At 45.2% G+C, this 27,742-nt stretch overlaps 1 protein-coding gene across 1 annotated transcript; it reads right to left on the bottom strand.

Annotated features, from left to right (window-relative positions):
* LOC310870678 (neuropilin and tolloid-like protein 1) lies at nt 1-27,742 on the bottom strand (the record flags this gene model as incomplete). The annotated part of the gene is made up of 11 exons (XM_083781947.1): nt 1-462; nt 1,097-1,498; nt 3,064-3,208; nt 4,523-4,636; nt 6,759-6,987; nt 9,044-9,171; nt 10,685-10,732; nt 13,051-13,299; nt 19,486-19,623; nt 19,772-19,834; nt 27,733-27,742. The coding sequence occupies 11 exons, from the start codon at nt 27,740-27,742 to the stop codon at nt 255-257; spliced, it is 1,734 nt and encodes a 577-aa protein (XP_083638073.1). The 3' UTR covers nt 1-254.

The raw sequence follows: 27,742 nt of genomic DNA, 5'->3' as shown, positions 1-27,742 counted from the left end.
TTTAGTTAGACTCTCACATCTGAAGTACTAATTTATGAATGGCAGATCGAATATAGTCTAGATATAGTCTAGAAACTCTAGCCTTCTGTATTCTCTGTCTTTTTTTTAAAATGCTGACCAAGATTTCCTATATAGCATTTGTGCAAATTGCAAATAACGTTTATTCTATTCTATTCTATTCTATTCTATTCAATTCTCCAGTTTTTGCTCTACAATATATCTTGAAAATAGCTGAAAATAGACAATCTGCACATTCACAAATGGTTGGATATCACATATCCTCCATCCTCCTCCATCCCTGACGATCCCGGGGGGAACTGATGGTGTTGGACGTGGTGGTGATGGCTGCTGCTGGCGGCACCGTCATCGTCCAGCATCAAGTCATCCTCTTCCTCGTCCTCGTCCAGCCCACAGCCATTGACCGCGTCCTGGGAATAGCTGTGCTTCATCACGAGGATGCTCCTACAGGGGGGCCAGGGATGGGACAATGAGAGACAGCGAGATCCAAGTTCGACCGCGACCGATGGCCATGGCACTTGGTGGCTCGCCATGGCGTTTGGCCGAATTCGTCGACGATTTTTAGCTTTCGTTGCGACTTTCCACCCGTGCGCCATGACGCACGGTACGGTCACCGCGGAAAACGGGATCTCGTCACGCTCTCCACTTCACGCCACGATTATTGTGACCAAGATACAGTAAATGCGATTCATAGGATGTTGATCGGGATAATCAATATGTGCTTAACACTCTTAAAATGTCACTTTTGTTTAACCACTAGAACCAACCCCCCAGCATCCAAGTTCAGGGCCGGAACGTTTGCCAAAAATAGCCCATCTTAGATCTACAAGCTCACTGTGAGCTTGTCAAGGACCCCCAAGATTATATGTATTTGGCCGCGGATCACAATCTCAAATTACATTGTTCCAGGAACCCCCCCCCCCCCCTACCAGAAGCAAAGATTTGAGTTAAAAACGTTCGCTCCTTGAGATTATAATATTCAAAGATTTGCACTACATTTTCACGATAAAAAAAAAATAGCGCGGCACTCTGTGCCGCGCTATGAGCTATATTATATCATAGTCCCGTCCGTCCCTACCTGGGGCCCGCCGGCGTGCCATGCTGGGACATCAGGGGCCCCCCCGGAGGCCCCCCCGGCCCGCCGCCGTCGGCATACCCAATGGCGGTCTCCCTCACGCTGAGGTTGCCGCGGCTGCCGTGCACGCTGAGGTTGCCGCGGCTGCCGTGCACGCTGAGGTCGAGCTGGGAGCCACAGTGGTGGTCGCGGATGCACTTGGAGGACGAGCGGCAGATCTTCTGGAACTTCTCGGAGGAGTCCGAGCTGGCCATGAAGGCCATGGCGGCGCCGGCGCCGGCGGCGTCCGCCGGGTGGTCACCGGAGGAGGAGGAGGAGGGCGGCGGCCGGGGCAGCGTGCACAGCTCGTAGTGCGGAGGGTCGAAGTCTGGATGGAGCGGGCCGGGGTCGAGGTCGAGGTCATCTCTGTGGACGACGCGTAACAGAGAAAAGGTAGATAGATGGATTGATTGAAATATTTATTAACAGTTTGCGGTTAATTAAAAAAAAAAAAAGTACATTTCAAGCACAAACTCAATACAAAGACTGTTAACTGTGAGTGGATGACCCCAATTAAGCATTACACTTGTTTACAACGCGATATGAGCTTGTAGGTCTGCTATTTTTGAAAAATCGAAGAACGACTGACATTTTTAGAATCTGATCTCAGGTCAGAATGGGTTCATCAGACCAGTGTGTGTCCAGTGGAAACCTCGTGTGAATCTGATCTCAGGTCAGAATGGGATAAGTAACGCCCCTTCCTTCTTCCCAGTCTAACTCTTGAAAAACACATGGTATAGGTTGAGAATTTAGCGTGACAAAATCTAATCTAAAATCTAATTTTATTAGAGTAAATTTAACGGCGGTGGCGGTGGTGGCTCAGGGGTAGAGTGGCTGGATGGTAACCGTAAGGTTGCCAGTTCGAACCCGGGCTCCCCCAGAGTTACTGTCGAAGTGTCCTTGAGCAAGACTCTGAACCCCTAATTGCTCCCGATGTGCTAGTTGGTGCCTTGCATGGTTTGGGTGAACGGGTGAATGTAATGCACAATCTCTGTAAAGCGCCTTGGATAAAGGCGCTATATAAATGCACCATTTACCATTTACCATTAACATCATTCGTGGTAATTGCACAAGGATGTGACTGTCACTGCACAAACGCTAATGTGTCTTTTCTTTTTTTTTAATGTTTAGCTGTGATTCTGAAGCGATATGAAGCTGTGCTGGTTCTGACAGTGTCATTCATTTCCTCGTGTATCGCCTGCAGCCAGCACCAGTAGTGTGAATGTGAATAAATGGCTGCTGCCGATCCTGTTTGAAGACCTGGGGCGAGTTCTATAACACAACACAACGCAGGCAAAGTTTACACCGTTTCAGACGTACACAGGATGGAGTGGGACGTCCATGCACACGTACACACACACACACACACACACACACACACACACACACACACACACACACACACACACACACACACACACACACACGCTTATGTTAAAATACAATTAAACACAAACAGAAAGATGAGCATTGAGGTCGTTGGCCAGAAAGAAGAGAGACCCGTCTAAAAGACCACAAGACCTGCAGTACAAGACTTTGAACCAGTGGTTTGTTCAGAAAGTTGTGGTTTTGTTTGTTCAAGGAAGCCACTAGGAATCATTTCAGCACTTTGCCGAGGTCTGACACTTTTGTCACATTTACATTTACTGTAAAATATTAATAAATATATTGATTTACAAATGACACCCAACTATAAATGCACCACGTCAATTTCGACACACACACGCGTTCCACACCCCCACAGGGAGAGCAGTGCCCGGCATCCAGTGAGTCGGTCGGACCCACGGTTGTCCAGAACCGACCCCAAAAATCTGGTTCAGTAAATGTCTTAATAATCTTGGACAAAATGGAGACAAATTAACGCTGGTTGTAAAACTATAGATTATGTTTATGTATATACGACACATGGCCGAAGCCTTTACAGTATATACCTGTGTATGATGTATTTCTTGCGCGGCTGTTTGATCTGGATGATGCAGGAGATGACGAGCATGATGACCGTCAGAACGCACGACACGCCGATGATGGTGAGGTTGGTGCTGTCCATGGTCTCCAGGATGGTCGGCTTCCTCTTCTCTGGTTTACAGGAGAGAGAGAGAGAGAGAGAGAGAGAGAGAGAGAGAGAGAGAGCAACGCTATATTAGAGCTCTGTTCTCTTCTCTGGTTACAGGAGAGAGATAGAGAGAGAGAGAGAGAGAGAGAGAGAGAGAGAACAGAGCAACGCTTTATTAGAGTTTTGTTCTCTTCTCTGGTTACAGGAGGGAGAGAGAGAGAGAGAGAGAGAGAGAGAGAGAGAGAGAGAGAGAGAGAGAGAGAGAGAGAGAGAGAGAGCAGAGCAACGCTTTATTAGAGCTTTGTTCTCTTCTCTGGTTACAGGAGAGAGAGAGAGAGAGAGAGAGAGAGAGTAGAGCATCGCTTTATTAGAGCTTTGTTAAAACCTAGACCTTTATTAGTACATTTAGTATGTACAGGATTGACAACCACTGACTTCCTTTTTAGAATCAGCCTCAGCTCTTGACCCATTTTGGTGTTTTAAGCATTATGTTAATACTTAAGCTATTGAACAATAGCAGACCTACAAGCTCATAGCGCGGCACCGAGTGCCACCATACGAGCTTGTAGATCAGCTATTTTTGAAAAATCGTGAAAATGTGGCGCAAATCATTTTTATATACTGTATATTCTTTTGAGTTTTTAACTCATATCTTTGCTTCTTGTTCCGTGGAACGACATATTTTCAGATGGGGATTCCGCAGCCAAATACAGATCATTCTGGGGGTCCTTGACGTGAAAAAGGTCGAGCAACACTGACATAGAAACATAAGGGTTTTTCAGAAAACCAAACTTTTTGGTTTAGAATAATAATGAATTGCATTTTTATGGCGCTTTTCTATGCACTACGTGCCTACTCAAAGCGATTTACAATGGTTCATTCATCCATACATTGGGAGGTGAAGCGGCGAACAGTCGACGCCAGAGTCCTCACTTCCCACCCCCAATCCAACCCTTGATGCTGAGTGTCAAGCAGGGAGGCACTGGGTCCCATTTTTACAGTCTTTGGTATGACCCAGACCGGGGATCGAACCCCCGACCTCCCAGTTTCAGGGCGGACACTCTAACCACAAGGCCACTGAGCTGGTGATAATAGGCCTCACCTTTACAGTGGTTCTCGTCCCAGGGGTACACACAGTTCTGGACTCACCTTTACAGTGGTTCTCGTCCCAGGGGTACACACAGTTCTGGACTCACCTTTACAGTGGTTCTCGTCCCAGGGGTACACACAGTTCTGGACTCACCTTTACAGTGGTTCTCGTCCCAGGGGTACACACAGTTCTGGACTCACCTTTACAGTGGTTCTCGTCCCAGGGGTACACACAGTTCTGGACTCACCTTTACAGTGGTTCTCGTCCCAGGGGTACACACAGTTCTGGACGCCGTTGCACACCAGCGTGGTGTTGATGCACATGTTACTGTGGCAGAAGAACGTGTCATCGTCACACGGAGCTGAAAGAACACAGACCAACGTGGAGGTATGAAATGTTACAAATCGTCACCTTCTTAAAGGAGAATTCCATGCTAAGAGGGCTTTCTTACCTTTCTTTGTAGTCGTTACGTCCCCACCAATGAGGTCCAGGTGTTTCTTTGTGCAAAAACTCCTTATTGGCTATTTCCCCTACCATAAGCCCTCAATGAATTGCATTGAATTTAATGGGAATTGAATGGGGCTATGGGGTGTTGTGCTAATTCGCTTATTTCCATCGAAATAAGTAGTAAAGTGTGCCGCTTGGGATATTATTTACATTATGAAGAGAGGATATATACAAAACAATAATAATTTTGACCGATGGAAATAAGCGAAGTAGCACCCCATAGCTCCATTCAATTCCCATTCAATTCAATGCAATTAATTTAGGGCTTATGGTAGGGAAAATAGCCAATAAGGAGCTTTTGCACAAAATAACACCTGGACCTCTTTGGTGGGGACGTAACGACTACAAAGAAAGGTAAGAAAGCCTTTTAGTATGGAATTCTCCTTTAAACGAATGGCCTAAGGATTGTATACCTGTTACAATGTGCTTGGACTAGACTACACCCCTGGGGCTGGGGAGATGTGTTGGGAGCGCCCCGCCATACCATCCGCTCGCATACCCGGACAACGACTAAAGGCCCACGCAAACTCCACTTTTAGGTGATAACCTGCTCACCTTTCAGGTGCTGTCAGTTAGTAAAAACAGAGATGTGTTGGAGGGGTGAGCAGTGCCAGTGAGTCCCTTATCACCGCGGTGAGTATACTGTAGGTGTCTCCGCTAAAACTGAAGTTTGCGTAGGCCTTGATGCCTAGTCATTTAATGATTACATATAGGTTATATAGTGTGTAATCTTTGCCCAGGTTAGGTAGTAGCAGAGCCATACGTATATGAATACAGACATCTCACGTTTAGTCTGGTCAAAAGCTTTACTTAAATAATAAGATATCTCAAAACTACTGGCCATATTTGGAATTTGGAATTTTCCGCTAGCAGAGTTTGCAAATGAATTGCAGCCATAATATCTAAAGTACACTCATGTGGATGGAAGGTTGTGAACGGGACTCCCTTTTCTGCTGAGCCTGGGAGTCGATGGGCGCTGATGGGGCGCTTGTTTATATATAACTCTATGGACTAGAACCCGCCGTCTCAAGCTAACTTGAGCCACGTGAGACTCCACCAGGCGAGCTAAAGCCAGCGAGGATCAGGATCAAGTACACTAAAATTCAAGTACACACCACATGTCCCTCTTTGCGTGGGACAGTCCCTCGATCACTTCCAAGACTTTTCAGGCGTCCCACAAATTGAGACCCTGTCTGTCCCACATTGTGACTGGCAGGCAATGGCATCAGTGTTCAAATGCCCTAATAGTTTAGTCCCCTAATAGTTGGCCTTCTGTTGTAAAGCTCTCTCATTGTCTCTTCCTGCAAGATGTGTTTTTAAGCCTGTTAAAATAGCATAAAAATAAAAAATAAAGCATGATTTTAAAACAAAATGTGAGACACCAGAGGAGTTTATAAATGATAGCCAATAGGCCTATGGTCGAATATGACATCAAAGCATTTAATAGCAACTCAAGTAGTAAGGTGCATACGCAGAACTCCAGTATCGCTTGTGTGGGACAAGTGTGATGGGAGGACGGATGGTCCCCCCATCCCTCTTGTCCCACACAAGCGATACTTCTGTCCCTCAAATGAACAGTTTGGATCTGGTCACCCTAACACTCAAAAAGGTGGTGAACAGGGTCACACTCACATGGATGGATGGAAGGTGGTGAACAGGGTCACACTCACGTGGATGGAAGGTGGTGAACAGCGTCACACTCACGTGGATGGAAGGTGGTGAACAGGATCACACTCACGTGGATGGAAGGTGGTGAACAGGGTCACACTCACGTGGATGGAAGGTGGTGAACAGGGTCACACTCACGTGGATGGAAGGTGGTGAACAGGGTCACACTCACGTGGATGGAAGGTGGTGAACAGGATCACACTCACGTGGATGGAAGGTGGTGAACAGGGTCACACTCACGTGGATGGAAGGTGGTGAACAGGATCACACTCACGTGGATGGAAGGTGGTGAACAGCGTCACACTCACGTGGATGGAAGGTGGTGAACAGGATCTTGGTGCGGCTCTTGCGGCTGCCCTCGTCGGCCCAGAGGCGCACCACGCCCACGTTGGTGTCGAGCATGACGTCGTTGGCCACGGTGGAGCAGAACTTGTTCCTCAGGTGTTCCACGGAGCTGCTGCCGTCGTAGATGGCCACGAAGTTCCTCTTGCAGTCGTTGGAGTTGTGCATCTCGTACTCCAGGAAACGCACGTAGACCTGCGGGGCGGGGCAGGCGGGGGGGCGGGGGGGGGGGGGGGGGGGGTGGAGTTCAGTGTTGAATGATGTCCAATCTCTAATTCCCCCCCCCCCCCCCCCCCCCCCCAATCTGGTCCTTGGTCTCCCACGGTTTCCCAAACTGTGGGTCGGGACCCATTTGTGGGTCGCGGAACACATTGTTGTTATGGGTCCCCTCTTAGTTTTTAATTATTATTATTATTTCAGCAAAACCTTTCATGAATTAATAACAAAATCCAATGATTATGTTTTTCAGTAATGTCATGAAATGAAAGATAATTCAAAGAAAGTCCATGAATTAGAACAGATATTTAAGAATTAGTGAAAATAGCCGATCTACAATTCAATTCAATTCAATTCAATTCAATTCAATTCAATTCAATTCAATTCAATTCAATTGTATTAAAGGTATATTCAGTGATTTCACTCAAAAAACCTTAGGTTTCGTTTTTGGCTGTGGGACCCAGCCTTTCGTCCAATCAGGATAGAGAGTCAAAAACGAACCCAGGGGTTAACTGGGTACAGGGAGGAACTCCTTATATGGTCAGCACACTCTATAGTAGGGAGGATTATCACAACAAAACAAAAAAATAAGTGATATTTGAATTAAGTGAAATCACTGAATATACCTTTAAAGTGTCAAATCACAACAAGTTGTCTCAAGACACTTTACAACCAACAAAGATCCACCCAGAGCAAAGCAATATACACTACAAGCTCACAACGTGGCACAAACACGACACGTTGTGAGCTTGTAGATCTGCTATTTTCACTGGTTTGGGTGAATATCTATCATTTCTGTTTTGGGTCACTGTTGGGCTGAAAGGTTTGGGAACCTCTGTCCCACGGGGTCTCGTCCCAGTGGGACGCGGAGCGAGGACCTCCCTTATAGGGAGACGCTCGGGATGCTTCTCATGTACTATACAGTAGATGCCCAAAGCCAAACCACCTAGAAGCTAGCTCCTTTTCAAGGATCAGCAGGTCTACTCCGAGTCTCTCTCGTCTGACTGAACTTCTCACCCTATCTCTAAAAGGAGAGGCCCGGCCACACCCGTCTGAGAATAGAGCGTCACAGTCCCTCACCCTTTCAGAACGACGAGTGGCCCAGGAAAGGAAATGCAATGCATTTCTCCCATAGGATTTTCTTTTAAGTATTTATTTAAAGACGGTTACGCCGCGGACAAAGCCAACTCAGATCGTGACAAATCATGACAATGAACACAATATTTTGGGGCCGATCAAATCATTAGAAAGAAGAAATTAAAGGCAGGAGACAACACTATTTGTTTTGTTTTTCTTCTTATAGATTATTTGATCGGCCCAAAACATTGTGAACATCATGATTTGTCACGATCCGAGTTGGCTTTGTCCGCGGCGTAACCGTCTTTTAAATAAATACTTAAAGAAAATCCTATGGTCAGAATGCATTGCATTTCATTTCCTGGGCCACTCGTCGTTCTGAAAGGGGGGGGGACTGCGACGCTCTATACTCATTAAGGCCGCTTGTATATCTGCGATCGTATTCTTTGGGTCATGAGTGACCCACACTTTGCCCCTAGACACATAAACCTGTGACGTGGCAGTGAAGTTGAACCGGCGTCTGCTGCGTGCCGTGGAATAGTTCGTTTTAGCCTCAACTTCCTTTAGCAAACTCTTTTACACAAATAGCCAAAATATGCAGCGAGAAATGTGCACCAAACATCAACACAACAGCCAATAACAGCAACAATCTGCTTGTTTTTCCCCCTCAAAACAAGCAAATCACTGGTCCCCCCCCCCCCCCCCCCCCCCTTTATGTTTTATTAATGTATTTCTATTCCAACCTGTACATATAGATTTAGTGTGTTTGAGGAACGTATCGTTTGTTGTCACTGTTGTCATTGTGAATGAATGCATGGGACCCGAATGGAAACAAGACCGCTAAGGTCTTTCTTCGGTGCTGTCCTTTAATTTGGACCATCTTATTGTCTAATGACATTATCAATCAAAACGGTGAACATATACTGTATAAGTAGATCATTTAATACCGTATACGTACCCTGGATCTGGGCGGCGCCCTGATGTACCATCTGCAGTCCACAGCGTCCTTCAGCAGCACCGGGTTACTCAGGCCGATCTTGGACGAATCGATGATGCCCTCTGGACCGCTCAGCTCAAAGTCACACACTGGACAGAGTAATGAGTGGAGCGCTCAGCTCAAAGTCACACACTGGACAGAGTAATGAGTGGAGCGCTCAGCTCAAAGTCACACACTGGACAGAGTAATGAGTGGACCGCTCAGCTCAAAGTCACACACTGGACAGAGTAATGAGTGGAGCGCTCAGCTCAAAGTCAGTCACTGGACAGAGTAATGTGTGGAGCGCTCAGCTCAAAGTCACACACTGGACAGAGTAATGAGTGGAGCGCTCAGCTCAAAGTCACACACTGGACAGAGTAATGAGTGGACCGCTCAGCTCAAAGTCAGTCACTAGACAGAGTAATGAGTGGAGCGCTCAGCTCAAAGTCAGTCACTGGACAGAGTAATAATGTGTGGAGCGCTCAGCTCAAAGTCACATATTATGTAGACCAGCGATTCTTTCTCACCCTTTTCTTTACTGCCTATAGGACGACTCTGGACTCCATAACATCTACACCACTCGCTGTATGACAAAAGACATCATGGAAGACACCAGCCACCCCGCAAATACCCTGTTCAAACTATACTCCCTTCCAAAAAACGCTACCAGAGCATCAAATCTCGTACCACCCGTCTCAGTAACAGTTTCTACCCCCAGGCAGTCAGGCTGCTGAACAGCTGACCTTGAACTGTATATTGCACTAGGAGAAGAGACTGGAGCAGCACGGACATTTAGAGCCTTTTATTTAGGTGCTGAGTATACAAAACGACTAACGTTTCGACCTTGCGGTCTTCATCAGAGTCATAATGTATATTGCACTGTTTTGTCATCTATACACATGACAAATAAACCTGAACCTGAACCTGAACCTGAACCTGAACCTGGACGAGTTTTGAGCAAAGTCACAGACTGCCAAGGACGACTGACTTTCTTTGGACTTTGGACGAGTTATTAGGTTAATTATTAGTTACTATAGCGGTGCCCGTTGGAGCCTCTACAGCGGTGCTGGCCTACGTGGAACGACACAAGTTGTAAATGCATGCCCCATGCACCCAGATATTATGTCTGTGTCCCTTTTATACCCATATATGGAGTTCTTTGTCAGGCATGCCCAAATATGGAGTCTATATGCAGACGTCAGAATGCTGTCAGAACAGGCCAGAACAGGCCAGGCCTCTGGACATGCAGGGCCCCTGCCCAGGATACTGGGCAGGGGCCCTGCATGTCCAGAGCTCGGGCTGAGGTATTTTTGGGGCGGTTCTGGACAACCGTGGGTCCGACCGACTCTCGACACCGGGCACTGACTGCACCCCCTGTGGTGCAGGGTGGAACGCGTGTGTCCAATTAGAATCTTCGTCGATCTTAAAACGCTGTATATGGTTTGTGTTGTCAAATATATTACATGCTACATGTATTGATATTTGTGATCTAAAAACATTGATCAGGGAGAAATGAATGTATGAAAGTCAATTGTGACTTTCATATTTTGTGTATAATGTCCTATAGTTGTGCACGGTGACTAAAATATTGTGTAGCCTATATTTCTGGTGTTGTATACGTACCAGGCAGAGGTGGAGGTGGGACTTCTGCAAGATGTTGGAATTCAGGATCTAACGGTATGGAGGACATCAGAGTTAATAAAGACAATAACTCACTTAATCCATTCTGAACGGGAACCCATTTTGGTGTTAGCGTCATGTTATGCTTTAGCTATTGAAAAATAGCAGACCTACAAGCTCATAGCGCGCCACCAAGTGGCGCGCTACGAGCTTGTAGGTCTGCTATTTTTGAAAAATCGAAGAACGACTGACATTTTTAGAATCTGATCTCAGGTCAGAATGGGTTAATCAGACCAGTGTGTGTCCAGTGGAAACCTCGTATGAATCTGATCTCAGGTCAGAATGGGTTAAACAGCAAACTTTGTTGACCGGGTTTTTTCTTTCATTACATACAACTAAGATTTGCTAAAAACATATTTTTTTATAGACAGATGTAGACACTACGACCACGTCTGCTCTGGGAGAGCAGCAAGACTCAGCACAATAATATAATATGTTTTGATTAGGCCACGCCCGTTTGAAGCACGGCTAGATGGCTATACTTCAACCAATCAGATTGCTTCCTCGCAACGTGCATTACATTAACACTTTCATTACACCGATGGCGGGGGACGCCATGCAAGGCACCAACCTGCACAACATCGGGAGAAATGAGGGGCTTCAGCGTCTTGCTCAAGGACACTTCGACACTAATGATTTGGGGGCGGCTGTGGCTCAGGACTCGGGTATAGAGCAGGTCGTCCAATGATCCGTGGGTCGGCGGTTCGAATCCCGGCTCCTCCTGTCCACAAGTGTCCTTGGGCAAGACACTGAACCCTATACATTGCCTCCAAGGTTTCCACCGTCGGTGTGTGAATGTGGGAAGTGAGGACACTGGCGTCGACTGTTCGATGCTTCACCTCCTATTGTATGAATGAATGAACCGTTGTAAAGCGCTTTGAGTATAGAGCGTCGCAGTCCCGCCCCCTTTCATGACGACGCCAGGCCCAAGAAATGATTCCCAAATGCATTTCATGCATTTCAAAAGGTATTTATTTAAAGACGGTTACGCCGCAGACAAAGCCAACTCGAGTCGTGACAACTCCTGACAACAAACACAATATTTTGGACCAAACAAATATTTACAAAGAAGAAAAGAAAAACAACAACAAAAAGTGTTGTAACCTGCTGTTTTCTTCTTCTTTCTAATTATTTGTTCGGCCCAAAAATATGTGTTTGTTGTCATGATTTGTCACAACAAGAGTTGTCTTTGTCCGCGGCGTAAACGTCTTTAAATAAATACTTTCTGAAATGTCTATGAGGAAAATGAACGGAGAATCATTTCCTGGGCCCTGGTAGGGGGCGGGACTGCGACGCTCTATAGGCACGTAGTGCATAGATGGAACTGGGAACCTTGCGTTTCTCTGCCGCTATAATCCACTGTACGTAGCCCACGAATGGGAGCTCACGGAGCAAAAACATGGAGTGTGCGTGGAGAGAGACAGAGAGGATGGAGATATGTGTGTGTGTGTGTGTGTGTGTGTGTGTGTTATAGCTTTGTACCGATGATGAATCTGGTAGATATGTGTGTGTGTGTGTGTGTGTGTGTGTGTGTGTGTTATAGCTTTGTACCGATGATGAATCTGGTAGCTAAAGGTGGATTATTACTCCAGCTTAGTCCAGGACAGATTATAGGGTCCAGCAGGGATGAGAACCCAGCCATGAAAATGACATATTTATTTTTCTTCTCCCCCCCCCCCACAGATGCTACAGCATCTGTGGGGGGGGGGGGGGGACAAATTAACTGTTCTCTCTCACACAATATCAAGCCTGATATTGTGTGAGAGAGAAAAGTTCATTTTACTCAATTTATCTTAAATTATTATAATGTTTTCCGCTCACTCACTGCTTTCCTTTGGAGACTTGAAGACAATGAATGTTTTTGAGGGTAACATTGACCAGTCGGGGCTCTTTTTTATAAATCCTCAAATATTTCATACGTCATCATCTGCTTTAATTTGCTTGTGAGAGATTAGGCTTCAGAACCTTTGCATTGTGTGTGTGTGTGTGTGTGTGTGTGTGTGTGTGTGTGTGTGTGTGTGTGTGTGTGTGTGTGTGTGTGTGTGTGTGTGTGTGTGTGTGTGTGTGTGTGTGTGTGTGTGTGTGTGTGTGTTAAGACGGAGCCTGTAAATCTTGTCTTAATCTCATTCATCCTGAAACAAATTATCTATGTATACTCTTAAAGGGGAATGCCACTCATTTGCAACATTGAACTATGTATTTTTTTTTATTATTTTTTTGTCCCAGTCGAGCCCTGCACAGTGTCACTCACCTGGTGTGAAGTTGTAGTGGGCAGAGAAGCCGATGGCCTCCAGCTCGCTGTCACTCACCTGGTGTGAAGTTGTAGCGGGCAGAGAAGCCAATGGCCTCCAGCTCGCTGTCGGCCACAAACTTGATGTAGAGGTAGCGTCCGGAGGAGCGGACGTAGCGAGGGCTCTCCTCGCCGCAGTAGCGGCCGATGATGGGCGAGAACTGGAAGGCGCCGTCGCGCACCTCGATGTGGTCGAACTTACAGTCCCACGAAGGCTCGATGGAGTACCTCTCATCAAAGAACAGGTCGATACACTGCCGGGGGGCGGCTGGGGAGGAGGAGGAGGAGGAGGAAGAGGAGGAAGAGGAGGAGGAGGAGGAGGAGGAGGAAGAGGAAGAGGAAGAGGAAGAGGAAGAGGAGGAGGAGGAGGAGGAGGAGGAAGAGGAAGAGGAAGAGGAAGAGGAAGAGGAAGAGGAAGAGGAAGAGGAAGGGGAGGGGGAGGAGGAGGAGGAGGAGGAGGAGGAGGAGGAAGAGGAAGAGGAAGAGGAAGAGGAAGAGGAAGAGGAAGAGGAAGAGGAAGAGGAGGAGGAGGAGGAGGAAGAGGAAGAGGAAGAGGAAGAGGAAGAGGAAGAGGAAGAGGAAGGGGAGGGGGAGGAGGAGGAGGAGGAGGAGGAAGAGGAAGAGGAAGAGGAAGAGGAAGAGGAAGAGGAAGAGGAAGAGGAAGAGGAAGAGGAAGAGGAAGAGGAAGAGGAGGAAGATGAGGAGGAGGAGGAGGAGGAGGAAGAGGAGGAGGAGGAGGAGGAGGAGGAGGAGGAGGATAGGAGGAGGAGGAAGAGGAAGAGTAGGAGGAGGATTGGGGAAGAAGAACAAGAGTTACAAAAGGCCTTTTCACCAAATGATCTTGTGCCGGTTTTCGCCTGCCTGGTGGTTGGTCTTAAACTCAGTTGTGGTGCAAACCTATGCCATGTTGTAGATCATCTAATTAGGGCCCTCAGTGTTCATTCAAGTCTGGGAGAGGATAAGAATAAGATTGACCCAAATGGAAACTCTCAGAAGTTCTGCCCAAGTGGGGTAGGCATATAGAACCGGCCCTGCAGTGCCGGCCCTGAGCAATTTGGTGCCCTAGGCAGGATTTCTCGTGATGCCCCCTTGAAAGAATAATGACCATGGCCCCCTTGTGTTCGACGCGTTTTGAGCTTGTAGATCGGCTATTTTTGCTATATGAATTATTGTTTTGAGTTTGAATCCTGAAAATTAACATTTTTATGTAATTTCAAATGCCTTTAATTATACGTGTGTTGAAGCATTGAGCTACTAATTTAGACTGAAGTAATTAAAGCAGGTCATGTTTTGCATGTTGTGGAATTGTAAACAGCTGAAACTGATATTATATCAGTATTCTGATATTAACCTGAGGGCCACATTAAGTGAAGGTGGGGGGCCGCATGTGGCCCCCGGGCCGCCAGTTGCCCACCCCTGTCCTATAATGTAGACACATTCCCTGTCTGCTGGGTGGGTATTTCTCATACCTTCTATAATGTAGACACATTCCCTGTCTGCTGGGTGGGTATTTACCTTCTATAATGTAGACACATTCCCTGTCTGCTGGGTGGGTATTTACCTCCTATAATGTAGACACATTCCCTGTCTGCTGGGTGGGTATTTACCTTCTATAATGTAGACACATTCCCTGTCTGCTGGGTGGGTATTTACCTTCTATAATGTAGACACATTCCCTGCCTGCTGGGTGGGTATTTACATTCTATAATGTAGACACATTCCCTGTCTGCTGGGTGGGTATTTACCTCCTATAATGTAGACACATTCCCTGTCTGCTGGGTGGGTATTTACCTCCTATAATGTAGACACATTCCCTGTCTGCTGGGTGGGTATTTACCTCCTATAATGTAGACACATTCCCTGTCTGCTGGGTGGGTATTTACCTTCTATAATGTAGACACATTCCCTGTCTGCTGGGTGGGTATTTACCTCCTATAATGTAGACACATTCCCTGTCTGCTGGGTGGGTATTTACCTCCTATAATGTAGACACATTCCCTGTCTGCTGGGTGGGTATTTACCTTCTATAATGTAGACACATTCCCTGTCTGCTGGGTGGGTATTTACCTTCTATAATGTAGACACATTCCCTGTCTGCTGGGTGGGTATTTACCTTCTATAATGTAGACACATTCCCTGTCTGCTGGGTGGGTATTTACCTTCTATAATGTAGACACATTCCCTGCCTGCTGGGTGGGTATTTACCTTCTATAATGTAGACACATTCCCTGTCTGCTGGGTGGGTATTTACCTCCTATAATGTAGACACATTCCCTGTCTGCTGGGTGGGTATTTACCTCCTATAATGTAGACACATTCCCTGTCTGCTGGGTGGGTATTTACCTCCTATAATGTAGACACATTCCCTGTCTGCTGGGTGGGTATTTACCTTCTATAATGTAGACACATTCCCTGTCTGCTGGGTGGGTATTTACCTCCTATAATGTAGACACATTCCCTGTCTGCTGGGTGGGTATTTACCTTCTATAATGTAGACACATTCCCTGTCTGCTGGGTGGGTATTTACCTTCTATAATGTAGACACATTCCCTGCCTGCTGGGTGGGTATTTACCTTCTATAATGTAGACACATTCCCTGTCTGCTGGGTGGGTATTTACCTTCTATAATGTAGACACATTCCCTGTCTGCTGGGTGGGTATTTACCTTCTATAATGTAGACACATTCCCTGTCTGCTGGGTGGGTATTTACCTCCTATAATGTAGACACATTCCCTGTCTGCTGGGTGGGTATTTACCTCCTATAATGTAGACACATTCCCTGTCTGCTGGGTGGGTATTTCTCATACCTTCTATAATGTAGACACATTCCCTGTCTGCTGGGTGGGTATTTACCTTCTATAATGTAGACACATTCCCTGTCTGCTGGGTGGGTATTTACCTTCTATAATGTAGACACATTCCCTGTCTGCTGGGTGGGTATTTACCTTCTATAATGTAGACACATTCCCTGTCTGCTGGGTGGGTATTTACCTTCTATAATGTAGACACATTCCCTGTCTGCTGGGTGGGTATTTACCTTCTATAATGTAGACACATTCCCTGTCTGCTGGGTGGGTATTTACCTTCTATAATGTAGACACATTCCCTGTCTGCTGGGTGGGTATTTACCTCCTATAATGTAGACACATTCCCTGTCTGCTGGGTGGGTATTTACCTCCTATAATGTAGACACATTCCCTGTCTGCTGGGTGGGTATTTACCTCCTATAATGTAGACACATTCCCTGTCTGCTGGGTGGGTATTTACCTCCTATAATGTAGACACATTCCCTGTCTGCTGGGTGGGTATTTACCTCCTATAATGTAGACACATTCCCTGTCTGCTGGGTGGGTATTTACCTTCTATAATGTAGACACATTCCCTGTCTGCTGGGTGGGTATTTACCTCCTATAATGTAGACACATTCCCTGTCTGCTGGGTGGGTATTTACCTCCTATAATGTAGACACATTCCCTGTCTGCTGGGTGGGTATTTACCTTCTATAATGTAGACACATTCCCTGTCTGCTGGGTGGGTATTTACCTCCTATAATGTAGACACATTCCCTGCCTGCTGGGTGGGTATTTACCTTCTATAATGTAGACACATTCCCTGTCTGCTGGGTGGGTATTTACCTTCTATAATGTAGACACATTCCCTGCCTGCTGGGTGGGTATTTACCTTCTATAATGTAGACACATTCCCTGCCTGCTGGGTGGGTATTTACCTCCTATAATGTAGACACATTCCCTGTCTGCTGGGTGGGTATTTACCTTCTATAATGTAGACACATTCCCTGTCTGCTGGGTGGGTATTTACCTTCTATAATGTAGACACATTCCCTGTCTGCTGGGTGGGTATTTACCTCCTATAATGTAGACACATTCCCTGTCTGCTGGGTGGGTATTTCTCATACCTTCTATAATGTAGACACATTCCCTGTCTGCTGGGTGGGTATTTACCTTCTATAATGTAGACACATTCCCTGCCTGCTGGGTGGGTATTTACCTTCTATAATGTAGACACATTCCCTGTCTGCTGGGTGGGTATTTACCTCCTATAATGTAGACACATTCCCTGTCTGCTGGGTGGGTATTTACCTCCTATAATGTAGACACATTCCCTGTCTGCTGGGTGGGTATTTACCTCCTATAATGTAGACACATTCCCTGTCTGCTGGGTGGGTATTTACCTCCTATAATGTAGACACATTCCCTGTCTGCTGGGTGGGTATTTACCTTCTATAATGTAGACACATTCCCTGTCTGCTGGGTGGGTATTTACCTCCTATAATGTAGACACATTCCCTGTCTGCTGGGTGGGTATTTACCTCCTATAATGTAGACACATTCCCTGTCTGCTGGGTGGGTATTTACCTTCTATAATGTAGACACATTCCCTGTCTGCTGGGTGGGTATTTACCTTCTATAATGTAGACACATTCCCTGTCTGCTGGGTGGGTATTTACCTCCTATAATGTAGACACATTCCCTGTCTGCTGGGTGGGTATTTACCTTCTATAATGTAGACACATTCCCTGTCTGCTGGGTGGGTATTTACCTTCTATAATGTAGACACATTCCCTGTCTGCTGGGTGGGTATTTACCTCCTATAATGTAGACACATTCCCTGTCTGCTGGGTGGGTATTTACCTCCTATAATGTAGACACATTCCCTGTCTGCTGGGTGGGTATTTACCTCCTATAATGTAGACACATTCCCTGTCTGCTGGGTGGGTATTTACCTCCTATAATGTAGAGACATTCCCTGCCTGCTGGGTGGGTATTTACCTTCTATAATGTAGACACATTCCCTGTCTGCTGGGTGGGTATTTACCTTCTATAATGTAGACACATTCCCTGTCTGCTGGGTGGGTATTTACCTTCTATAATGTAGACACATTCCCTGTCTGCTGGGTGGGTATTTACCTCCTATAATGTAGACACATTCCCTGTCTGCTGGGTGGGTATTTACCTCCTATAATGTAGACACATTCCCTGTCTGCTGGGTGGGTATTTACCTCCTATAATGTAGACACATTCCCTGTCTGCTGGGTGGGTATTTACCTTCTATAATGTAGACACATTCCCTGTCTGCTGGGTGGGTACATTTCTCATACCTTCTATAATGTAGACACATTCCCTGTCTGCTGGGTGGGTATTTACCTCCTATAATGTAGACACATTCCCTGTCTGCTGGGTGGGTATTTACCTTCTATAATGTAGACACATTCCCTGTCTGCTGGGTGGGTATTTACCTTCTATAATGTAGACACATTCCCTGTCTGCTGGGTGGGTATTTACCTTCTATAATGTAGACACATTCCCTGTCTGCTGGGTGGGTATTTACCTTCTATAATGTAGACACATTCCCTGTCTGCTGGGTGGGTATTTACCTCCTATAATGTAGACACATTCCCTGTCTGCTGGGTGGGTATTTACCTTCTATAATGTAGACACATTCCCTGTCTGCTGGGTGGGTATTTACCTCCTATAATGTAGACACATTCCCTGTCTGCTGGGTGGGTATTTACCTTCTATAATGTAGAGACATTCCCTGTCTGCTGGGTGGGTATTTACCTTCTATAATGTAGACACATTCCCTGTCTGCTGGGTGGGTATTTACCTCCTATAATGTAGACACATTCCCTGTCTGCTGGGTGGGTATTTACCTCCTATAATGTAGACACATTCCCTGTCTGCTGGGTGGGTATTTACCTTCTATAATGTAGACACATTCCCTGTCTGCTGGGTGGGTATTTACCTCCTATAATGTAGACACATTCCCTGTCTGCTGGGTGGGTATTTACCTCCTATAATGTAGACACATTCCCTGTCTGCTGGGTGGGTATTTACCTTCTATAATGTAGACACATTCCCTGTCTGCTGGGTGGGTATTTACCTTCTATAATGTAGACACATTCCCTGTCTGCTGGGTGGGTATTTACCTTCTATAATGTAGACACATTCCCTGTCTGCTGGGTGGGTATTTACCTTCTATAATGTAGACACATTCCCTGTCTGCTGGGTGGGTATTTACCTCCTATAATGTAGACACATTCCCTGTCTGCTGGGTGGGTATTTACCTCCTATAATGTAGACACATTCCCTGTCTGCTGGGTGGGTATTTACCTTCTATAATGTAGACACATTCCCTGTCTGCTGGGTGGGTATTTACCTTCTATAATGTAGACACATTCCCTGTCTGCTGGGTGGGTATTTACCTTCTATAATGTAGACACATTCCCTGTCTGCTGGGTGGGTATTTACCTTCTATAATGTAGACACATTCCCTGTCTGCTGGGTGGGTATTTACCTTCTATAATGTAGACACATTCCCTGTCTGCTGGGTGGGTATTTACCTCCTATAATGTAGACACATTCCCTGTCTGCTGGGTGGGTATTTACCTTCTATAATGTAGACACATTCCCTGTCTGCTGGGTGGGTATTTACCTTCTATAATGTAGACACATTCCCTGTCTGCTGGGTATTTCTCAGGGTAGTCGGGCGAGGTGAAGGAGCCTCCGTCTTCCTCTTTCACCCAGCCCCCGCCGCACTCTACGGCCGGCGTCACCCCAGAGTTGTTCTTCACTGCAAAAACACACAGGGAGGCAATGAATGAAGACATTTTGATATTTGAATTAAGTGAAATCACTGAATATATACCTTTTAAAATAAATTAGAATATGCCTCTGTGATGTTCAAGTTCATTTCCAGTTCAACTTCACACATACTGTACCTTGCAGAGCTTTCTTCTTATCAGCCGTGGCCGTAGACAACGCAGGTATGCTGAGACACACAACTGTACAGATTGGAGAGCAAAGAACATATTAACCCATTTAGACAGTTTTCTGAAAAACCCTATGGGCTGTATTTTGCGTGTCTTCAGTACCAGGTCTTATTTCCTATAACTTGAGTAAACTAAAGACCTGGAGGCGTGATCAATGCCATTTGGCCAAAGATCACGCCTCCAGGTCTTTAGTTTACTCAAGTTAGGGAATAAGACCTGGTAATTAAAGATGGAGTGCCACAATTTTTGTATTTTTCCAGTTTGTCATGTGTCTATGAGGTGACAGTACTTCATTAGACACCCCAGAGTTGTTTTTATGTGCAATGGTGTATTCACTTTGTATTTAGGGTTTCTTCCTGGGGGCTGAACCCTTGACAGTCAAACGGGCCAATGAAATAAACAGTAATATAGTGACATCACACTATCAGCCCCTCCCCTAACCCCTCCCCCTTTATCATACAACTACAGCTGTGGGTGCGGCTTCAGTTCAGGTGGATCACCACCCATCACCACCCACCAGGCAAACCAGGCATGCTTAATGAACTGGTGGGCGTGTCCACATGAAAGCATGATTTTAACAAATACTGTACACTTTATAATAATACCTGATGATCATGTTTTAGGGTGGAAACAAATCGTGGCACTCCATCTTTAAGACGCGCAAAATACAGCCCTATGTTTCTATGTCAGTGGTGCTCAAACTTGATGTTCATGTCAAGGAGACCCATAATTATGTTTCCATAGGCTATTCAAAGATTTGCGGCACATTTTCACGAAATTTCAAAAATAGCAGACCTACAAGCTCGAGCTTGTAGGTCTGCTATTTTTCAAATAGCTAAAGCATAACATGATGCTTAAAACACCAAAATGGGTTTTGACCATTTGACTGAAGATGCTAATCACAGTGTGTCTTAATACTTAATACTTGGTATAGTGAACTAGTGGTATTTGATGAATGTTGTTCCACTTTAACATGCAATGCAGAGACGTGCAGAGAGTGTTAGGGAGGCAGGGGCTAACATCCCGTACGAGGGGCACTTTTAGACAAAAATACCGAAAACAGCAGATCTACAAGCTCTCAACGCGTCGCGCTGCGACGCGTTGAGAGCTTGTAGATCTGCTGTTTTCGGGGGGGCACCCCAGAACTATTTAGCTATATAGTGGAGATGGAGGTGTGTATATAACGACATGGATTTATAAACACATTTGTTCAACGCAAAATGCTGCGTTCAAGTTCAGGAGACTTCGGGGAAAAAAGGAATTCTCCTGAACGCTGCCTTCCTTCTGGCAACGCATGGAAAGGAGAGGAAAGGAGAGGAAAGGAGAGGAGTGGCATTTTGCATTTCTTCCACTATAGAGCACCGAAGTCCTGACGTAACTCGCTCATCCCGACGATTCCCCTGGTTCGCGGAAGTAATGTCTCTATGGAGAATAACATGGGGTGATCTTAATATCGTCTACTATAAGCGTTGTGGTCCAAAAATAAACAAGCTGTCTTTGCGTTATTGTCAGGGAGGTGTCTCTGTATCGTTTGCAACAGTCAGTCACTCATATATGATACAGTCTGCTTCTAGCGAAAATCTAACTAATTCAGCAGCAGTAACATTAGCGTTTTCTCTCAGTCAGTTGATTCTTCATATCCATATGAGTGAAGCAGCCGGGGTGACATGTTTATTTTTCAAACACAGTTGTTATATGAGGCGACCTAAAATCGCCTCAATGGGGATTTCAATGCAACTAAACAAATACATGAACCTGGGGACTGACGCCCTCTACTGAAAGTGACGTCAGACTTCGGTGCACTATAGTAAACGCTGCATTCGTGGTCTGGAGAGGGCAGTTTGTTTTACAGACGGGTTAAAGGGCAGTTTGTTTTACAGACGGGTTAAAGGGCAGTTTGTTTTACAGACGGGTAAAAGGGCAGTTTGTTTTACAGACGGGTTAAAGGGCAGTTTGTTTTACAGACGGGTTAAAGGGCAGTTTGTTTTACAGACGGGTAAAAGGGCAGTTTGTTTTACAGACGGGTTAAAGGGCAGTTTGTTTTACAGACGGGTTAAAGGGCAGTTTGTTTTACAGACGGGTTAAAGGGCAGTTTGTTTTACAGACGGGTTAAAGGGCAGTTTGTTTTACAGACGGGTTAAAGGGCAGTTTGTTTTACAGACGGGTAAAAGGGCAGTTTGTTTTACAGACGGGTTAAAGGGCAGTTTGTTTTACAGACGGGTTAAAGGGCAGTTTGTTTTACAGACGGGTAAAAGGGCAGTTTGTTTTACAGACGGGTAAAAGGGCAGTTTGTTTTACAGACGGGTTAAAGGGCAGTTTGTTTTACAGACGGGTAAAAGGGCAGTTTGTTTTACAGACGGGTTAAAGGGCAGTTTGTTTTACAGACGGGTTAAAGGGCAGTTTGTTTTACAGACGGGTTAAAGGGCAGTTTGTTTTACAGACGGGTTAAAGGGCAGTTTGTTTTACAGACGGGTTAAAGGGCAGTTTGTTTTACAGACGGGTTAAAGGGCAGTTTGTTTTACAGACGGGTTAAAGGGCAGTTTGTTTTACAGACGGGTTAAAGGGCAGTTTGTTTTACAGACGGGTTAAAGGGCAGTTTGTTTTACAGACGGGTTAAAGGGCAGTTTGTTTTACAGACGGGTTAAAGGGCAGTTTGTTTTACAGACGGGTTAAAGGGCAGTTTGTTTTACAGACGGGTTAAAGGGCAGTTTGTTTTACAGACGGGTTAAAGGGCAGGTTGTTTTACAGACGGGTTAAAGGGCAGTTTGTTTTACAGACGGGTTAAAGGGCAGTTTGTTTTACAGACGGGTTAAAGGGCAGTTTGTTTTACAGACGGGTTAAAGGGCAGTTTGTTTCACAGACGGGTAAAAGGGCAGTTTGTTTTACAGACGGGTTAAAGGGCAGTTTGTTTTACAGACGGGTTAAAGGGCAGTTTGTTTTACAGACGGGTTAAAGGGCAGTTTGTTTTACAGACGGGTTAAAGGACAGTTTGTTTTACAGACGGGTTAAAGGGCAGTTTGTTTTACAGACGGGTTAAAGGGCAGTTTGTTTTACAGACGGGTTAAAGGGCAGTTTGTTTTACAGACGGGTTAAAGGGCAGTTTGTTTTACAGACGGGTTAAAGGGCAGTTTGTTTTACAGACGGGTTAAAGGGCAGTTTGTTTTACAGACGGGTTAAAGGGCAGTTTGTTTTACAGACGGGTTAAAGGGCAGTTTGTTTTACAGACGGGTTAAAGGGCAGTTTGTTTTACAGACGGGTTAAAGGGCAGTTTGTTTTACAGACGGGTAAAAGGGCAGTTTGTTTTACAGACGGGTTAAAGGGCAGTTTGTTTTACAGACGGGTTAAAGGGCAGTTTGTTTTACAGACGGGTTAAAGGGCAGTTTGTTTTACAGACGGGTTAAAGGGCAGTTTGTTTTACAGACGGGTTAAAGGGCAGTTTGTTTTACAGACGGGTTAAAGGGCAGTTTGTTTTACAGACGGGTTAAAGGGCAGTTTGTTTTACAGACGGGTTAAAGGACAGTTTGTTTTACAGACGGGTTAAAGGGCAGTTTGTTTTACAGACGGGTTAAAGGGCAGTTTGTTTTACAGACGGGTTAAAGGGCAGTTTGTTTTACAGACGGGTTAAAGGGCAGTTTGTTTTACAGACGGGTTAAAGGGCAGTTTGTTTTACAGACGGGTTAAAGGGCAGTTTGTTTTACAGACGGGTTAAAGGGCAGTTTGTTTTACAGACGGGTTAAAGGGCAGTTTGTTTTACAGACGGGTTAAAGGGCAGTTTGTTTTACAGACGGGTTAAAGGGCAGTTTGTTTTACAGACGGGTTAAAGGGCAGTTTGTTTTACAGACGGGTTAAAGGGCAGTTTGTTTTACAGACGGGTTAAAGGGCAGTTTGTTTTACAGACGGGTTAAAGGGCAGTTTGTTTTACAGACGGGTTAAAGGGCAGTTTGTTTTACAGACGGGTTAAAGGGCAGTTTGTTTTACAGACGGGTAAAAGGGCAGTTTGTTTTACAGACGGGTTAAAGGACAGTTTGTTTTACAGACGGGTAAAAGGGCAGTTTGTTTTACAGACGGGTTAAAGGGCAGTTTGTTTTACAGACGGGTTAAAGGGCAGTTTGTTTTACAGACGGGTTAAAGGGCAGTTTGTTTTACAGACGGGTTAAAGGGCAGTTTGTTTTACAGACGGGTTAAAGGGCAGTTTGTTTTACAGACGGGTTAAAGGACAGTTTGTTTTACAGACGGGTTAAAGGGCAGTTTGTTTTACAGACGGGTTAAAGGACAGTTTGTTTTACAGACGGGTTAAAGGGCAGTTTGTTTTACAGACGGGTTAAAGGGCAGTTTGTTTTACAGACGGGTTAAAGGGCAGTTTGTTTTACAGACGGGTTAAAGGGCAGTTTGTTTTACAGACGGGTTAAAGGGCAGTTTGTTTTACAGACGGGTTAAAGGGCAGTTTGTTTTACAGACGGGTTAAAGGGCAGTTTGTTTTACAGATGGGTTAAAGGGCAGTTTGTTTTACAGACGGGTTAAAGGGCAGTTTGTTTTACAGACGGGTTAAAGGGCAGTTTGTTTTACAGACGGGTTAAAGGGCAGTTTGTTTTACAGACGGGTTAAAGGGCAGTTTGTTTTACAGACGGGTTAAAGGGCAGTTTGTTTTACAGACGGGTTAAAGGGCAGTTTGTTTTACAGACGGGTTAAAGGGCAGTTTGTTTTACAGACGGGTTAAAGGGCAGTTTGTTTTACAGACGGGTAAAAGGGCAGTTTGTTTTACAGACGGGTTAAAGGGCAGTTGTTTTACAGACGGGTAAAAGGGCAGTTTGTTTTACAGACGGGTTAAAGGGCAGTTTGTTTTACAGACGGGTTAAAGGGCAGTTTGTTTTACAGACGGGTTAAAGGGCAGTTTGTTTTACAGACGGGTAAAAGGGCAGTTTGTTTTACAGACGGGTTAAAGGGCAGTTTGTTTTACAGACGGGTTAAAGGGCAGTTTGTTTTACAGACGGGTTAAAGGGCAGTTTGTTTTACAGACGGGTTAAAGGGCAGTTTGTTTTACAGACGGGTTAAAGGGCAGTTTGTTTTACAGACGGGTTAAAGGGCAGTTTGTTTTACAGACGGGTTAAAGGGCAGTTTGTTTTACAGACGGGTTAAAGGGCAGTTTGTTTTACAGACGGGTTAAAGGGCAGTTTGTTTTACAGACGGGTTAAAGGGCAGTTTGTTTTACAGACGGGTTAAAGGGCAGTTTGTTTTACAGACGGGTAAAAGGGCAGTTTGTTTTACAGACGGGTTAAAGGGCAGTTTGTTTTACAGACGGGTTAAAGGGCAGTTTGTTTTACAGACGGGTTAAAGGGCAGTTTGTTTTACAGACGGGTTAAAGGGCAGTTTGTTTTACAGACGGGTTAAAGGGCAGTTTGTTTTACAGACGGGTTAAAGGGCAGTTTGTTTTACAGACGGGTTAAAGGGCAGTTTGTTTTACAGACGGGTTAAAGGGCAGTTTGTTTTACAGACGGGTTAAAGGGCAGTTTGTTTTACAGACGGGTTAAAGGGCAATTTGTTTTACAGACGGGTTAAAGGGCAGTTTGTTTTACAGACGGGTTAAAGGGCAGTTTGTTTTACAGACGGGTTAAAGGGCAGTTTGTTTTACAGACGGGTTAAAGGGCAGTTTGTTTTACAGACGGGTTAAAGGGCAGTTTGTTTTACAGACGGGTTAAAGGGCAGTTTGTTTTACAGACGGGTTAAAGGGCAGTTTGTTTTACAGACGGGTTAAAGGGCAGTTTGTTTTACAGACGGGTTAAAGGGCAGTTTGTTTTACAGACGGGTTAAAGGGCAGTTTGTTTTACAGACGGGTTAAAGGGCAGGGGGCTGAAGCCCCCTTTGATGTTTATGTGTGCACGTCGCTGCATGTAATGTTAAGTAATGTTAAAAGTAATGTGATACTATTAAAGGACCACTTCACCACTTTTCAACCTATCTTCATATAATAGGTCCTCACTAATAATCATGAAAAAATAGTGCAATTTTCTTTCTACTCGGTCTGTGTCTCATAGGAGGGCCGTGGGCAGTTCAGAAACCGTCCTCCATGCAGTGACATCATCGATGGGGAATACAAGCTAATAGAAACTGCAGGCTTTTCTAGTCCTGAAAAGTTGCAATGCGGAAATGGAAGCCATCGTTCTCACGATAATGAGAATCTAAATAGTTTTGTAAAATAAATCTTGTTTAAAAAGAAATCTGCCTAATGATGAAGAAGGTCACTGGAAGACGGTTTCTAAACTGCCCACGGCCCTCCTATATGAGACACAGACTGAGACAAAAAAATCGTGCCATTTCTTCATGATTATTAGTGAGGACCTATTATATGAAGATAGGTTGAAAAGTGGTGAAGTGGTCCTTTAAGAACAGGCTTTAGACAATAAACTCACCAAATAGGAGCAGGCATTTGTGCAGCATCTCCGTTCCCATATATATATATATATATATATATATATATATTCACTTTAACATCGCCAGTAAATTCTTGCAGAATGCTCGCAGCGTTGATCAAGTATAAGCAGTCTTTCGCTCGGAGTCTTCCCTATAGATATGTCGTCGTGGTATATAGGCCTATATATATATATACACTATGGATAGGTGATATTATACGTTACCGGCGGCTTCGTAAAATGAGAAAATAAATCCAGGCCGATATATATATATATATAATATGTCTGATAAATCCACTATGAAGATGTGCCAGGTCCGTACCGGTACGGCACCGACAGGTTCATCATACCCTCTGTCCACCCAGAGCTCAATGGATTAGAGAGTCCTCCACAAATCTTCACCGTAGTCCAGATAATCCTATAAAATATATCCCCATTTGTGTCCAATTCAGGATTAAACCAAGGGATCATCTGAAACATCAACGGGCCTTGCATCTAATTACAACCCTGGCCTATAATACTGGCTCAGGAGGTAGAGCAGGTCGTCCAATCGGCGGTTCGAATCCCGGCTCCTCCTCCTGTCTACATGTGGAAGTGGGCTAGACACTGAACCCTACATTGTGGAAGTGTCCTTGGGCAAGACACTGAACCCTACATTGTGGAAGTGTCCTTGGGCAAGACACTGAACCCTACATTGTGGAAGTGTCCTTGGGCAAGACACTGAACCCTACATTGTGGAAGTGTCCTTGGGCAAGACACTGAACCCTACATTGTGGAAGTGTCCTTGGGCAAAGACACTGAACCCCACATTGTGGAAGTGTCCTTGGGCAAAGACACTGAACCCTACATTGTGGAAGTGTCCTTGGGCAAGACACTGAACCCTACATTGTGGAAGTGTCCTTGGGCAAGACACTGAACCCCACATTGAAGTGTCCTTGGGCAAAGACACTGAACCCCACATTGAAGTGTCCTTGGGCAAAGACACTGAACCCCACATTGAAGTGTCCTTGGGCAAAGACACTGAACCCCACATTGAAGTGTCCTTGGGCAAAGACACTGAACCCCACATTGAAGTGTCCTTGGGCAAAGACACTGAACCCTACATCGCCTCCAGTGAGTTGGTCGGTGTGATCTCGCCACCGTCGGTGTGTCACTGTGGGATCAAGTGAGGACGCTGGCGTCGACTGTTCTCCGCTTCACCTCCCAATGTATGAATGAATGAACCGTTGTAAAGCGCTTTGAGCACTTGGAAAAGCGCTATAAAAATGCAATTCATCATTACTTACAAATAAGTACCACAATTTTGAGGTACTTTTAATTCACTGGAGTATTTTCTATACTTTAGCTTCTAATCCACTACATCTCAGAGAGTGTTTTTGAATATTATTACAAAACATATACATTAACACATATATATATATATAGCACTATAGTTACTATAGTATCGTATATGCATAGTTTAATTATATACACACTTTGTCCCTATAATGTGTGTACTGGTACCGTTCCTCAT

This window comes from Protomyctophum parallelum, assembly GCF_964188405.1.
Source record: "Protomyctophum parallelum genome assembly, chromosome: 14".
Taxonomy (NCBI): domain Eukaryota; kingdom Metazoa; phylum Chordata; class Actinopteri; order Myctophiformes; family Myctophidae; genus Protomyctophum; species Protomyctophum parallelum.
Note: the sequence above shows the minus strand (reverse complement) of the source record. Positions and strands in the feature narration are given on the sequence as shown.